General features: G+C 37.7%; 1 protein-coding gene across 4 annotated transcripts in view; it reads right to left on the minus strand.

The window, feature by feature from the left end:
* Positions 1 to 16876, minus strand: part of APAF1 (apoptotic peptidase activating factor 1) — an 82118-nt gene that overhangs the window by 42384 nt on the left and 22858 nt on the right. For all 4 annotated transcript variants that reach the window (XR_008390995.1, XM_053662063.1, XM_053662064.1 and 1 more), the window contains exons 11-16: positions 14495 to 14608; positions 13872 to 14056; positions 9691 to 9817; positions 8609 to 8734; positions 6273 to 6404; positions 4940 to 5065 (exon numbers count right to left, since the gene is read on the minus strand). Coding sequence is in view for 3 of the 4 variants with exons in the window: in XM_053662063.1 (XP_053518038.1) it covers positions 4940 to 5065; positions 6273 to 6404; positions 8609 to 8734; positions 9691 to 9817; positions 13872 to 14056; positions 14495 to 14608 (810 nt within the window). In the remaining variant the exon portion in view is untranslated. The remainder of the gene's footprint in view (positions 1 to 4939; positions 5066 to 6272; positions 6405 to 8608; positions 8735 to 9690; positions 9818 to 13871; positions 14057 to 14494; positions 14609 to 16876) is intronic.

The raw sequence follows: 16876 nt of genomic DNA on the forward strand, positions 1-16876 counted from the left end.
CAGCAAGTGCTGTACCTGGTACCTTCTGGAAACAGCGGCATTGATCAGGAGGAATTATTGAAGTCCCTTGAAATACGCTCTGCTACTATGCAATCCCTGTTGCTATGCCCCTCCTCTGGCTGAAGAACAGAGGGCTATTCCACACCCAACACGACTGACAGCAGGGTCACCACTCTGGGAACAGGGACCTGGACAGGGAACTGGAGAGAGTCTATATTCCAGGTGCGGAGAGCTCTGCCAGACTCACCCTACAGGAAGGAGACGAAAGATTTTTCTCTGACCACCCCACCAGATCAACACAAAAAAAACCTAAAGAGCCTGACATCAGAAGTTCACCATGGAAAATGACAGCCAGATAACCCTACAGGGAAACCCACAATAGAGTTCACAATTCCCTATCAATTTGTGGGTGCTGTACTCAGAAATAAAGCAGATGTCCAAATATATCTCTAAAATGGAGACCGAAATCAAAACTACCAGAAAGAACAAGTATACAGAGATACGAAAACTTCAAAAAAAAACTATTAATACCTGCAAAAGATAAAAAATATTGCATAAATGAAACAAGGAGAATATTAAAGAGGGAATTGGTCATAAAAATGGGTTGTTAAATGATATGACAGCAGAAATTTAAAACTCAATAGAAAGATTGGAAAATAGAGCTAAAGAAATCAGTAGGACAATCATACAAAGAAGAAAAGAGGAAAAAAATAAGAAAACATCCAAAACAAACAGGTACTCCCAGAAGAGAAAGTAGAAAATAATAAATCAAATAATTTAGAGGAAATCTCCAGAACTGGAGTTTCCCAATTGAAAGAAGCCACCAAGTACCAAGCACAACACATGAAGACGAACCTAAACCACGCACCTTGTCATAGCAGTTTAAAGAGGAAAAATACTGGAGTCAAAGAGATCTTAAAAGTTCCAGTACAGGAAAACAGATCTCATATGAATCAGAATGGCTTCAAATGTTATCAAGAGCAACTGTGGAACCTAGATACAAAGGAGCAATGTCCCCAAAATTCTAAGGAAAAATTCTTTCCAACACATAGAATTTTATATGCAGTCAAAAATATCAATTAAGTATGAAGCTAGAAAAAGACACTTTAAGATAGGCAAGGTCTTTAAAATTGACCTTCCAAACAAAAGATTCTTTCTTAGGAAGATAGAGGAGTTCTCCACCAAGATGAGAAAATAAACTAAGACAAGGAATCCAGGAAAAGGGGTTTCAACTAAAGAGAAAAACAAAAGGAATTCCCGGGAGAGTAAAGGGAGACCCCAGAAGGACAGCTGGGCACTGGGCACAGTATTACCAATCAGAATGGAGCAAGACCAAACCCTCCAAGAAAGTTATTTCTAACAAATACCTGGTAAGTTTGAATGATATAAGAAGTAATTTAGACAAGGGATAGTTTGAAGACACTAGTCTAGATAAGCACATATAAAAAATAAGCAAACAAAAAAACAAAACTACAATGTTAAATGTACTACACATTGACTCACAAAGAAAACAAAACGTTGTATGACAAAGGAAAAAATATTTATCATACGTTACATGGCTCAACTGTGCTCAGTCAGAATGGCATAAGTCTCAAACTCTGATCAAAATCCTGAAATACACAGAAGCCATAAAAAGTGGGTCAGGTTTAGAGAGAAAAAAAACAATTAGTTCAGTTTGGAGTACAGAAAGTATGAAGCAAGGAGTTTTACTTAAGAGATAACGAGCAGCAGGTGGTTAGGGATCCGGACACAGCACACAAGAGAAACGAGGGCTGGAGATAATCATCCAAAAGTCACTCACAGAAGAGACGAGAGCTGAAGCCATGAGACTGGATGAACTGGGAGGGAAGGCAGGTGCTGGAAGTGGCTGTCAGTGTTACATGTTAGAGGAACAGCTCTATTTCGGTGGGCAGGAAAAAGAGGTAAAGAAGGGGTTAGAGAGATAAAAGGGAAAGAAGAAACACTGACGTCAAACAACAGTTTCAAAAATAAAATACCAGTGGTCAATGGGGAGGATGAAAACAGGTGATAAAACAAAAAGAATAAAGACTGTACACAAATTCACAAAGATTGTACACAAATCCAAAGAACAATAGACTAAAAAAAAAAAAAAAAAGGCGACTCACTTCCGCCAAGATGGAGGCATAGGTGGAGACGCCTTGCTTTCTCACACAACCAAGTTTAGAGACAACTAAATATTAAAAACAGAAAACACATCCAGAACACAGAAAATTGAACTTTTCAGAAGTCTGATAACAACAAATTCTTCAGCCTGACCGGTAACAGGGGCGAAACCAGCAGCTGGCGGAGCGGGGTTGCACAGGAAAACGCCATCAGACAGACTCGGGTGCGCGGATCCCAGGTGTGGGGTTGCAACGGGTGGACCTAGTGAGCGACCCAGCGAGCGACCTCGAGGAACCAGCGAGGGAGCAGGGCCGAGATTTGACTGTGGTCGCACATTTGTGCGCAGATAGACCAGAGAGGGAGTGGGCGGTTAGACGGAACCCAGCAGGCCCCAGCAGTGAGCAGCAGCAGAGGGTACCGCCATTTCCCCGCTCTGACCCCGCCTCCACGTACAGCGTCATAACCCAGAGACACTGAGTGGCCCCACCCTGGTGAACCATCTAAGGCTCTGCTCCTCACCCAGCGATGAGAAACAGCAGAGGGGGCTGCCATTTCCCTGCTCTGACCATGCCCCCACATACAGCGTCACAACCCAGCGACCTGGGAGTCCAAGGCTCCGCTCCTCATATTTAACAGGTGTGAACAGACCAAAAATGGCTCAAGAAGATCTCAAAGCCCCAGAGCCTATAAATCTAAGCGATGAAAAAATAGCAAAACTCTCAGATGCACAGTTTAAAACACTGGTGATCAGGATCCTCACAGAACTGGTTGATTATAGCCACAAATTAGACAAACATATGAAGGCGAAACTAATTGAAATGAATGGAATTGCACAGGACACCAATAGCGATGAAAAGGAAACTGGGACTCAAATCAATGGAGTGGACCAGAAGAAAGCAAATAATAGCCAAACAGAAAAGAGTCAAGAAGCAAGAATTCAAAAAAAACGAGGAGAGTCTTAGGAACCTCCAGGACATCTTTAAACGCTCCAACATCCAAATTATAGGGGTACCAGAAGGGGGAAAGGCACAGCCACCAGTGGAAAACTTATTTGAACAAATAATAAAGGAGAATTTCCCCAATCTGGCAAAGGAAATAGACTTCCAGGAAATCCAGGAAGCTCAGAGAGTACCAAAGAAGTTGGACCCAAGAAGGAACACACCAAGGCACATCATTACATTAACCAAGATTAAAATGAAGGAGAGAATCCTAGAAGCAGATAAGGGGACAGTCACCTACAAAAAGGTTCCCATCAGACTGTCAGCGGATTTCTCAAAAGAGACCTTACAGGCAAGAAGGGGCTGGAAAGAGGTATTCCAAGTCATGAAATCCAAAGACCTACAACCAAGATTGCTCTATCCAGCAAAGCTTCCATTTAGAATGGAAGGACAGATAAAGTGCTTCTCAGATAAGATCAAATTCAAGGAGTTCATCATCACCAAGCCCTTATTCTATGAAATGTTAAAGGGACTTACCTAAGAAAAAGAAGATAAAAAAGATGAACAGTGAAAGGACAGCAAACGCACAGTTATTAACAACTACACTTAAAACAAAAGCAAACTAAAAGGACAACTAGATCAGGAGTGGAAACATAGAAATGAAGATCTCAAGGAGGGTTAGCAACAGGGAAGTAGGAGGAGGAGAAGAGGGGAGAAGGTACAGAAAATAAGTAGCATAGACGGGGGGGGGGCAAAAATAGCATGGGAAATATAGAATCTAAAGAACTTGAGACACATGGTCACAAACTAAAGGGGGGTAATGGTGGGGACGGGGGGTAGGGTGGAGGGGAATGAAGGGGGGTAATAGAACAACTGTAATGGCATAATCAATTAAAAAAATAAATGGAAAAACTGGGAAAAAAAAAGACAACTAAAAATAAAACTGCATTTTAGTCTCCCAAGGAATACAGAGAAGATGGGACCAGGCTAAAAAAAGGGTTAAGTAGTCCTAGCCAGTGTGGCTCGGTTGGTTAGAGTCTTTTAGTAAACCAAAAAGGTCATGGGTTCAATTCCTGGTCAGGGAACATGCCTAGGTTGAAGGTTCAGTCCCCCTCTAACCCCCCACCAGGGCACATATAAGAGACAACAGATCAATGTTTCTCTCTCTCCCTCCCTACCCTTCTAAAAATTTTTTTAAAAAATGTTTTTTTAAAGATTTAAGGAGAAAGTATTTAGGGGTTTTCTTTCTTAGAACTATAATTCCAGGGGGCTTAAATAAGCATTTTTCCCTAGCCCTGGGTTTTTCCCCAATATGACTTGTCAAAAACAGGTAAATAAAAACATAAAAGGTAGAACAAATAAATGATAAATAAAAGCAAGACCTGCCCAGCTAGTGTAGCTCAGTGGATTGAGTGCCGGCCTACAAATCAAAGTGTCACTGGTTTGATTCCCAGTCAAGGCACATGCCTGGGATAGGGGCCAGGTCCCCAGTGGGGGGGCACATGAGAGGCAACCACACATTGATGCTCCTCTCCCTCACTTCCTTCCCCTCTCTCAAAAAAATAAAATAATATCTTTAAAAGAAAAGAAAAAAGCAAGACCTTTACAAATTGGACCCTCATTGATCTCAAAAGATTTTATGAAGTCATAAAATAAAATACATGCTTAAAATTAAGAATTCAAAATGATGAACTTAAAAGCATAAGGTAGCAAACCATTAGTAAACAATCACTGTAATAGGCAGCTACAGTTACATGGATATGCTCCCGGAAGATGAAGCTCTTCCTGCAGAAATGTGAAAAACAGAAGCCTAATTTCATAATCCAATCCTAAGGCCATAAAATTACAACCTATTTTAATAACAAACAAAAGCATACCTTTAATGTCCCATCAGCTGAACAACTAGCCAAAAGCTTATCGTCTGGTGAAAATCTGCAGTGATTGGCTGAATTGTTATGGCCTAACAAGGTATTTCGACAAGGTTCTTGATTCAAATCCCAGAGCTGTTTGAGAAAGATAAAAAGATAACTAAAAAACTAGTACTAAATGGGAAAAAGCTAAAAATAATGTAAAGTTCTTTCTTCCCTCTCATTTGAACTTTTTCAGTTACAGGCAGATGTTCAATTCACAGTAACGTAACAATGTCAAATACAAAGGTGAACTTGTGATTAAGAAGTAATGGGGCAGCTCTTAAATCAGCACCTCAATCTACTGAGGGACTCAGGGGCTCACCTAGGCTTTTAGTCTAAGCACTAAATAACTGAACAATTGCTGATATTTCAAAAGGTAGTTTGGAGTCATTATTATATTTTACTCAGCTCTATAATAAATAATATGCAACGTCCCATTACAAAAATGGTGCGACATTTAAAAATAAAGGGCACAAACCAGGCCAAAAAGAATCCAAAAGAAGTTAGCAAATATTTCTGAGATCCAAAAAAGTTTAATCTAACCATCTTTAGTATGCCACTTAAGTGGAAAAAAAGGTAATCTTGTATAATTTTAAATTATAAAGCATTATCAAACATGCGAAATGAATATCTATTTTTGATTTTGGCTTTCTTTTTATTTTTTACATTTTTTTCCTACCTGCACCTTTTCCCCTCCTTCTTCAGATAACAAAATCTCTCTTCTGAATCAAACCCCACTTACAATTCAAGTGAAGCTGACCTCCCCTCATCGGCCTGATTTCTACACGACTAAACTTGCAACCCTTTGTTCATCCACGGATTCCATCCTCCTGACCAGTAGGGTTATTTCGCAATGAGTATATAACCCAAACCAGGTCGACTAGAGTTTTCTCTGAAATTAAATCTACAGGATCTGGGGAAGAGCAAGTTTCTCTTCCTCTGTGAGTATGAGCAATAGGCCTATATAAGCCAAGCTGAGAAAAGCCACACTTCCTGTCACACAGAGAGAACAGGCCTAAACCAACAAAGAAGGAAGCAGTGTCTAGACCTGGAGAGGGAACTCAAGGCTGAGAACAGAGTTAAAGCATTTGGAATCAGCTCTGCCCAAAGCTACACTCCCCCGAGTCTTTCCAGTTACACGAGTCAGTAGTATCTTCTTCGTTGTTGTTGTTGCCTAAGCTAATATGCAAGTCTGTATTATACAACCAGAAGAGCCCTGATGAATACAATGTATGAGAAAACCAAAGGCGATGTTCTGGTGTGTCTACAAAACTATGTAATTCCCACGATCCACACTTACTTTGAGGACGCCGTCACTGGACCCAGTGGCTAAGAGAAGGGGATGACTGTTGTGGGTGAAGTGGCAACAGTTGACTTGCTCTGAGTGTTCATCATAGCTGTGCACTTGTTGCCCGGTCACAGAATTCCAAATCTAAAGAGAAGAGAGAACAAAATTTACAACTATCCCTTATTTTCCATAAAACAAAGAAAATGCTTTGTGGATGCCATCCATCTTGTCTTCCAGATGTTCCCAGTTGAACATGATGCTAATGAATACCTTTGGTTTCCCTAAAATATTTCAGTATTTTGGCAAAATTTTTTTTAAACTTTACTTGCAAATCTACACGTGTGTGAACTTCCTATAGCATAACTGGGATCTCCTGAGAACATTACATTCTTCAAGGGCAAGATTTCAGGTGTCCACATGAATGAAAGTAGGCAGAGAAATGCCACACGGGGATGGAACACTGAACTTCAGCTGGGAAGGAGGAAATCTAAGACCTGACTGTACCACTTTTAACTTGTGTGTCCTTGGTCAAGCCCTTAAGTTTACCTCAGTTCCCTCCTCTGTAAAATGGGGATACTCATAGCTGTCCTACATAAGATGGTATCAAATGAGATAAAGGACATGCTAAGAGTTCTGTTGACTTCAGGGTACCAAATAAGTAAGTAAAGGCAGATGGCTCAATGGAAAAAAAGGTTTTAGATTCTGAGGGAAACCTAACTTTCAACCCTTCCTCCATTAGTTATTAGTTAGTATGACTTTGGGCAAATGACTTCATCTCTGAACCTATTTCTTCATTTGAAAAATGAGATCAATAATTATTTCACAAATTATAGTGTGAAATTGATAACGTGAATATGAGACAGTATATAGTATAAAGCCTCCTACAGTATTGAGTTCACGATAAAAAGTAATCACCATCTAATTACTAGGTAAGACAACTAACTAAGCAGTCTATTGCATCTAACAACAAAGGAAAGAAGTAAATTACCTAATAAATCTCCCCAGAGATTAGGCTCTGGGTTTCTCAGAGGCTCTAGTGTCCCCCCACAGCACTTTCTTTTCATCTCGTCAAAGCACTCCCCAGAGGTCCAGAGAGTTTCCTTTACTCTGAAGCTCTTTTAATTTCTGCCTCTTGCTTTAAATTTTGGATTCTTAGAAAACAAAAACTTAGTATTATTTCCTTTTAATCCATACAACTTTGACTTTGGAACTGCTCAGAGTGATCAGCTCCATGCCTCACTCAAAAGAGTAGAGTCTATAGAGTGAATTAACTAGTTGCTTGTAAAATCACGTAAGGGAGCCAATATATCAAGGAGTAGATTTTTCTAAGATCTCAATTTAGTCTGGATACTGCAGAGCCTTCTTCCAGTGGGTACAAACTCCAGGAAAACTTCCAAGCTAGCTGTCTTGTCCCCAGGCCCATGAAGGCCCACCCCACCTCACCAGGTTTAGCACTCCATTATCCCTTTGTAAAAAGCCTGAAGTGAAATCTCCCCTCCATTTATCTCATAAAACATGACCCTGGACTTCAGTTTCTCTTAAATTCTGCAAAATTCTCTGGCTAAAAGCCAAATTTAGGGATAAAAGACATGAAAGAAAAATTAACAAAGATAAAAATTACCCTACATTGCCCTGGCTGGTGTAGCTCAGTGAATTGAGCACCGGCCTGCAAACCAAAGGGCTGTTGGTTCCATTCCCAGTCAGGGCACATGCCTGGGTTGTGGGCAGGTCATTGGTAAAGGGTGCACAAGAGGCAGCTACACATTGATGCTTCTCTCCCTCTTTCTTCCTCCCTTCCCCTCTGTTGAAAAATAAACAAACAGAATCTTTTTTTAAAATTACCCTATATTTTTTCTCTATTTACTGTTTAGACTAGTAACCTAATTAATTATTAATTTGTCCATCCATCTGGTTTTGCACTGAATATAAGCCAGTTCATAAAGGTAAAAAATTGGGCTGCACTTCAGAAATTTATATTTTACAATAGAATCCAACCTCAGATAATAATTTTGTGTGGCAATACTTCCAATCACAGTGCACTCAAAGGTTTCCACTGATATGTAACCCACGAACCAGTCGACAGATGGCAGGCAAATTTATTAATTTGTAATTGTTTTTCCCAGCTGCCTAGTAAATATCTCAAACTAATCAACCTAGATATTTTTGCTGGGGCTTAAAAACAAGGAGTTTTCAGACAGTGTTATTTTATAATCAAGAAAAACTGATTTGCCTAAGTTAGTGGATCAACAGGTAAGCACCCTTGAAGCCTATTTACCCTATTCCCTCTATTATGGTAAAGAAAACAAATTCTGTGGTGATTACAACTCAAGAGGAAAATGTTTCCCTACCTTCACTTTTTTATCCCCTGAACAGGTTGCTATAAATTTGCCATCTGCAGAGAATGCACAGCAAAGCACTTCATCTTCATGAGCCTTGATTTCTAGAAGTTTCTCTCCTGTTTCAGCTTTGAACACCTATACAAACAACAATAAAATCTTTTTTACTATATACCACTTAACCATAAACCATTACTCAATTAATATCTTTCCTTAAAAGTTCTTAACTACTGTTATTTTGCAACAGAAGTGAACCTTGGCAAAATCACTCCAAAAATTAGAATTTCAGTCACAATTCACATGCTTTAACATAAATACAGAACTACCCATTGTTAAATTTTATAATAGTAATAAAATGAACTAACAGGGTATATAGCTTTAGTTCCTGAAAATAGTTTGGCAAATTCTCAACAATGAAATAGAAAATATTTCATGGAATATAATTTCTTTCTGGGGCTCAAAGGGCCAAAATTAATAAAGTTAGTAATAAAGCACACATATAGAAATAAGGGTTATAGTCATAAACTTACAAAGACTAAAACTATCCTAATTATAAGTTTTAACTAATTTGATCCTGATTACCCTCAAAACCAAGTTAGAGCACAAGTTTAAAGAAAAGCGCTCATTCATATTTTCTGAAAGCAAATGAGAACTTACAGGAAATTCCTTCAAGCACCTTAGGAAATAACCTAGCCCAATTCCATTTACTGTCAGAAGTCTATGCCTGAGCTGGTAATAAAACAGGTATTCTACTTAATTACTTTGCTTTAGTCACAGCCCTGTTCACTGAGCCAGGAAGTCCTATGTCTTCCAACAATTATCATTTCCTCATTACCTTTAGCTGGCACATGGGTGATGCTAACCGACCAGCAGGGTAAAAGGCACTTCTATGTTGCCTAGTAAGTTTAGAATTATGAAAACACACAACTATATCTTTAAAATCTTTAGAGAAAGCCTTCATAAAATGTTCAAGAGATTTGAAGTTCTCTATTTCTAATGTGCAATTTACTTGAACTTTAGGATTTAAATATATTCTAACACGCACGGTATTGGGCACATGTCCTTTTCACTTTTTCTCATGACAGAGATGTTACCTGTAAGGTTTTATCGGCTCCACAGGAAGCTATTCTGTGACCATCCGCAGAAAAGCAAGCATGGTAAACAGTGTCTGTATGGGGGCGGACAACCAAGCGTGACAGATTCTTGATGGTTTTTTTGTTTCTAAGGATGAGGAAAAAAGTGAACAGAAACCCAATAAATGAGAGCAAAAGCAATTCTTTCAGTAATAAACTGTCTTTTAATTTAGTTATATTTCCAAAAATAAAAAATTCTTAAATTACCAACATGTAAATGACCGCACAGATCATTTACGTGTTGGTAATTACATGTAATTACCTTTACATGTAAAGAAAAAAAGCATAATATAACAAAACCGACATTTTAAGAAAAGTGCTACCCTATATCAAGAAACCTGTCATGTGTCATAAATGTCACTAAGTTGGAAGAAATCTAGTTAATCAGATACATGCACTTTGTATTTTTCCTTTGATACTTTAATAATATGTGCAGAAAAAACGTTATATAAGAATACTCTCAAAAAACTCCCTATTTTTTAAAAAGGAAGCCAGCAAAATGAAGCTCATTTCCTAGCTAAAGTACGACACCACACCCCCCATTATGATGATATACTTTATAACTGTTCTTCTCGAACTGTAATTTTCACATAAAGAGAAAAAACTAAAGGAATGTTAATTTTCTTTGTAACTTAATCTACTGAATGTTAACTGTCCCACAGGTATAAATATAATATTATTTCTCGTGGGCTAAAGGGTAAAGGACCCTAAAGTACACTTAAAATGAGAGAAGTATCTAACTGTGTCAGATTTTCAGTCAGTCACTTTGAGTACAAGTACATGTATTAAATGGTATCATGCTTAATTTAAAAAGTCAAAGGTTAGGAGTCAGATAAACTTAAAAAGCAACCTCACTTCTACTACTTATTAGGTGTGTAAACTTAAGCAAATGAATTAGCCTACTAAGTTTTCTTTCCTCATGTGTAAAATAGGAGTAATGATATCTGCTTTAAATACTGCCAGGCACATATAGATGTCAATGTTGTTATTATTTTAAAAATTACCCACTCATAAGACAGAACAAAAGAAAAAGGAAACACAATGGTAAATCAGACTTCACCCTTATCTGGAAGGTATTATACTTTACTGGAAGTAATAAAACAAAGAACTATAATACAAGAATGAGTGATAAAAGCCTGGAAGGAAAACAAGTTAAGTTACTAGCAAAGGTAGAGAATTAGATTAAGAAACTACTCTTTCTTTCCCCTTGACTTATCTCCTCAATTCCCCAAACAAAACTCAGAAAGTGACCTATCCATGATGGGCAGAGTAGATGCCCAAAATGTATTCAATAACAAATGAATTCATAAAAACATAATTTCTTTCAAAGCTGAAACTCGGTTAAATTAAGCTTATTCCAACCAAAAATCTTTCTTTAAAAAAAAAAAGGGCTTTCCAGGTCTGGGGAAAAAGCATTCTTTGAATACAAGTTGGTCAAACCCAGTTAAAAAAATACAGCTAAAAAAATGACTATTCTATGAAAGACAATCACAGATTGAAATGAAGTTGTGATAGAATGGAAAAAAATAAACAGCATAAAAAAGTAAAAATAATAAACAATAACTTATAAAAGAAAACTTTGCCCATTTATTATCAAGTATTAAAATTCTATTTCAGCCACTGATTAAAACATGAATTCCATCAATCTCCCACAAATTTCTAGAGAATACTAACTATACAGTATTCTCTAGAATAGGCAAAATGACATTCTTAATGACAACAACTTTTACTGAGCACTTCCTATGACCTAGGTACTATTCTAGGCACACTACATATGTGTGCATGTTTGTATACACACAATGTTATTTAATCCTCATGACAATGCGATGAAATAGTACTAGTAGGTGAGGGAAGCTAAATAACTTTCCCTAGTTACACACAACTAATAAATATCAGAAGTGGGATTCAAGCCCAGGCAGTCTAGAGCCAGCCTGTTATTTTAACCTCCACATAATTCTATACTTCAGAACGCATGGACTTTTATGGGACACAAGCAAGTCAACAGGACAGTTACCATAAACGGAGACCATGCTATCATATGGGTAACAAGTCTTCTAGACTCTAGACAGATCTAACCCAGCCTCAGTGAGTTAGGGGCTGCTTCCAGGGAAAGTAAAACCTCTCCCACCGAAAGTGTTCAAGAGTGGTTAACTCTGAGAAGTTGGAAGGCGAGGTAAGCTGAGTAGTCTTCGACTTTTCATTTTACATTCCTCTAATATTGAAAAGTTTTTGATTGATTTTTTAAAACTCAGGAACATGGATTATTTTTAAATAAAAATAGAATAAACAAAAAAATTAAATTTTAACTTTAAACAAAAGTTTTTTAAGAAACTCTTTCCTTGCCCTGACCAGTGTGGTTCAGTTTGGTTGGGTTTCATCACACAGAGCAAAGGACGGCTGGTCCGATCCTGGGTCAGAACACATGCTTGGGCTGCAGGTTTCGCCCTGGTTGGGGCCTGTGCAAGGGGCAATTAACCAATGTCTCTCTCTCACATCGATGTTTCTCTTCCTCTCTTCCTCTCTTCCTCCCTCCCTTCCCCCCTCTCTAAAAATAATAAAATATTTTTTTTAAAAGGAAGGGTGGAGGGATTGAGCAAAAAGGAGCCTTAGCACTTAGTAGTAATGCTTACTTAGCACATTAGAGAAATCCAAACGTTTGGTGAAGTAAACTAAATTAGGGGAATCAGCCATAGCAACCTGACTTATTTCAAAAGGGAGAGACAGAGCTTTAGAGATCACTGACATCAACCTAAAGTTCAATGCAGATATAAATTATACTTGTGAAAAGACACCCATTCTCACTTATTTCCAGCTGTAAGAGTAGCCTGGGGGCCCCGGCTGGTGTGGGTCAGTGGACTGAGCACTGGTCTATGAAGCAAAAGGTCACTGGTTTGATGCCCAGTCGGGGCACATGCCTGGGTTGCAGACCAGGTCCCCGCTTAGGGGATTGCAAGAGGCAAATGGATGGACATATCTCTTGCACATTGATGTTTTTCTCTCCCTCTTTTTCTCCCTCCCTTTGCCACTCTCCTAAAATAAATAAAATCTTAAAAAAAAATAAAAAGAGCCCTGGCTGGTATAGCTCAGTGGATTGAGCGCGGGCCTGCGAACCATGCGATTGAGGTTCAATTCCCAGTCAGGGCACATGCCTGGGTTGCAGGCCAGTTCCCAGTGGGGGACACATGAGAGGCAACCACACATTGATGTTTCTCTCCCTCTCTTTCTCCTTCCCTTCCCCTCTCTCTGAAAATAAATAAATAAATAAAATAAAAAGAGTAGCACGGGGGGGTCGGGAGAGAAAAGGAAAAATAGTAGCATGGCACACAGAAAGAACGTGGGAAACGAAGCTCCACTGACCTGGGGTTTAAATCCCTTTCAGGCCGCATGAGCTTAATCAAGTTTCCACCTCTCTGTGCCCCAGTTTTCTCATGTGTCAATTTTCTCATGTGTAAAACAGGGCAAGTGACATTTACCTTACAAGGTTGTTTTGAAGACAAAATAAGTAACATGTCAGCCTATTATGTACACAACAGGCATTAAAAAGATGGTAGCTTAGCTCCCCTTTTAGTAATTGGTAAGATTAAGGTAAAAGCTAAACTGGACGGCCTCTTTAAGGAGTCAGAAGGATCAGAACCCAGGGGAAGTTCAATGAGGGCCATGTGCAAGACAATGTGCTAACTGCTTTATATCCAATATCTCATTTAATCTTCACAAAATAGTACGTGCCTCAAAGGACTGTTACCTCTACTTTACGTAAGAGAAAAGAGAGGAACCTGTCACTTGTTCAAAATTACAAAACTGTCAGGTTTCAGAACTGAGTCTCAAATACAGGTTTGTGGCTTCAAAGGCCACACTCTTCACCACTTACTCATTTATTATAATAGGTAAAGCATTTGGTGTTAATATTTAGAATGACTTGTCAAAATGCCATACAGGCAATCATCTGTTTTCTATGGACCCTTGAAACATGTATATTTCTCTTACTTCTCTAAAACTTTTTGATAAGTAAGAATGCTTATTAAAAGTCCCAGCCTTTTCCAAAGAACTGTAGCTAAATCTTCCTGGAGTGAACTTACTCACTCCTGAAAAAATAATGATACAGTCAGAACAGTGCTCCCTTTGGTCTCTCCTAACCTACTTACGTCCACTCCAGGTAAAGCATTCCATTATCGACCTCCTGCTTGGCCTGCAGCTTAGCTTGCTGATACACTTCTGAAGTTTCCGGTTCACAGAGACCCAGCTGTACAATATTAGGAAATGGTTGTCGTCCAAGAAGATGTCCGTTTAAAGATAAAAACTCCTGGAAATTCTCACAGACGGCACAGTCCTACGGACAAACTGAAATCTCTTAGAAACATAAGCAGAGCCAAGATCTGACATTTTTCTGTTTCTGTGATCTTGTTACTTTAAAGGCTTAAATGAGATAGTCTCTGTATGAGCTAAAATTGAATAACCAACCACTTAGGTAACAAATATAGAGTGACCCTCTTCAAACTTTAAACATAGGATAAAAACCTTATTATCAAAGTATTAATTTATTAACACATTGTTTTTAAAAAATACTTGAACACTTTACTTCAACTTTCAAACTTCAATCCTATTCACATTCCCAGTAGGCCAGGAAACAAAATAATTAGAATAATCAAAGGTCGAAAGAAGAAAATCATCTCTCTTCGCCTCTTCTGCTCATCCCCACTATTAAACCTAGAAATAAATGTCAAAAAAGCATGTCCTTGCAGGACTTATTTTTCAGATGAATATATACCTTTTCATCCAGTATATGCCGGTATTCCACAAATTCATGAATCAGATGAGCAGGGCCTACGAGTTCCGTTTTTGCTGTAATCCAATCCAGGGAAAACATTAAAGCACGAAGTTCCTTTTTAAAAATACATAAATAAATAAGATCAGGACTGTTACAGAGATCAAAATATTTTAAGTCTACCATCACTACTGGGAGAAACTTGGCAGACAACTCAAATTGAAGGACAAAAAGGAACATACAAATAGTTCCAAAGCAACATAAAATGGACCTCACACCTTAGCTCAAGGTAAATTTTAGTTGGATTAAAGATTTAAGTATAAAATCAATAACTTCAAAAAATTCTAGAAGTTAAGGCATTTCTGTAAGCTTGAGGTGAAGGAAATGTTTGTAAACATGACACCAAAGCAAAATACCAAAAAGAAAAATAGCCCTGGCTGGTGTGGTTCAGTGGATTGAGTGCAGCCTGAAAACCAAAAGGTCGCTGCTTTGATTCCCAGTCGGGGCACAGGCCTGCGTTGCAGGCCAGGTCCCCGTTTACAAGAGGCAACCAATCAATATATCTCTCACACATCCATGTTTCTCTCCTTCTCTTTCTCTCTTCCTTCCCCTCTCTCTAAAAATAAATAAAATCCTTAAAGAAAATCAAAAAAAAGAAAAATAGTGGTGTATTAAACAACATAAAAACTAAAATCTTCATTACAGTAGGAACCAATCTAAATAAAATTTAAGGCAAAAAAGAAACCAGGAAAAAAATTTCATAGCAGGTATGATAGATGATAATATTGTTACAATAAAAATGAACAATGCTTACTATTCATTTTTATAGAAAATACTTAAAAAAAACAGGAAGATATACACCCCAATGTAAGAATAGATAAAGGCAGTGGATGAGAACCAATTCACAAAATAAAAGTACAAATGGCCAAAAACCATACCTGCGATCAAAGTGAAACAGTAAGATTTACTATTTTTTAATATCAGATTTTTTAAGAAGAAATGATAAAAATATTGGCTGGAGTCAGAGGAAATGAACACTCTCATACTGGCAGTGATATAAATCAAAGGAACCCTTCTGGAGGACAGTTTGACAATCTGTATTAACATTCCAACTGTATGCACCATTTGACCCAGAGATGACACTTCGATCTAACTGTTCATGACCAACTGGTTAATCATAATGTAGCTACACAATGAAATAGTATGCAGCTTTAAAAACTATGTTGCTCTATATAAACTGACATAAAAAGATAACCATGAAATACCATTAAATGGAAAAATACAAGATATAAGATGATTTCAATGGTATTATGATCCTATTTTGGTTTTAGAGGACAAGTGTGTATATAGGAGCAACAAAATGATCTAGAAAAGTATCCACAAAAGCATTAACTGTTGCTAATTGTGACCTTCATTTGCTTATTTTAGTTTTTCTAAATTTTTCCAATGAAAATAAATCATTATCTTTAACTATCAGGGGAAAAAAGACTTAAAAAGTGAGAGGAAACTGAATCCTGCCACACTATCACGCGTATCAAAAGTTTGGTTTTTTTCTACTTGTTTTTTTTTTTAATGCATGCACCCATTAATTCCACTTCAAGGAATTTCAAAAAAATAATATAGGTATAAAGATAACCAAGAATATTCATTACAGCATCATAAGGTCAAAAAGACAGAAAACAACCTAAATATTCAACAATTACAGTTTAGTAAATAAATTAAGGCGCTGATATTTTTGGAATATCTTCACTCCAATATAGATTATTAAACATTAAGTGTATTATTAAACAGGCTACAACACCATTTTTGTAACCAAGAAATAATGTACCTAAATATAGAGAAATTATTCAAAGTACATACGGTTTTTCAAAATTTTAACTACCAACTACACTTCTGGTAGTTGGTAGTTATGACTTCAAATATCATCTACGTGTTAATAATTCCCAAATGTTATCTTTAGTGCCTAATCTCCAGAAATCTACATTTATATGTCCAACTAAATGCTCAATACTTCTAGTTAAATGTTTTAATGTGTATCAGACTTATACTTAAAATGAGTTCCTAACCTTCTCCCCATCCCCAAAAAAATACTTGTTCTACCCACAGACATAGCAACTCTAACCCTTCCTCTGCACGAGCCTCAAGTCATCTTTGACTCTTCTCTTGTAATGCATGTCAAATACATCAGCAAATCATGATTCTACTCCCATACATCGCTCTCTTTATCCTTCCATGCTTTTTTCTTCTTCTGAGCACTTACTACCCCCTGGCATAGTGTGAATTTATTTGTCCACTGTCAGTCTCCCCCACAAAATGTAAGTTCAATGACAGGTGGGACTTCGTGGCTATAGCATCCTCGTAATGAATAACAATGCCAGTTCATAA

Source organism: Artibeus jamaicensis, unplaced genomic scaffold (assembly GCF_021234435.1).
Source record: "Artibeus jamaicensis isolate MK-2021 breed Jamaican fruit bat unplaced genomic scaffold, CSHL_Jam_final contig_233, whole genome shotgun sequence".
NCBI lineage: Eukaryota > Metazoa > Chordata > Mammalia > Chiroptera > Phyllostomidae > Artibeus > Artibeus jamaicensis.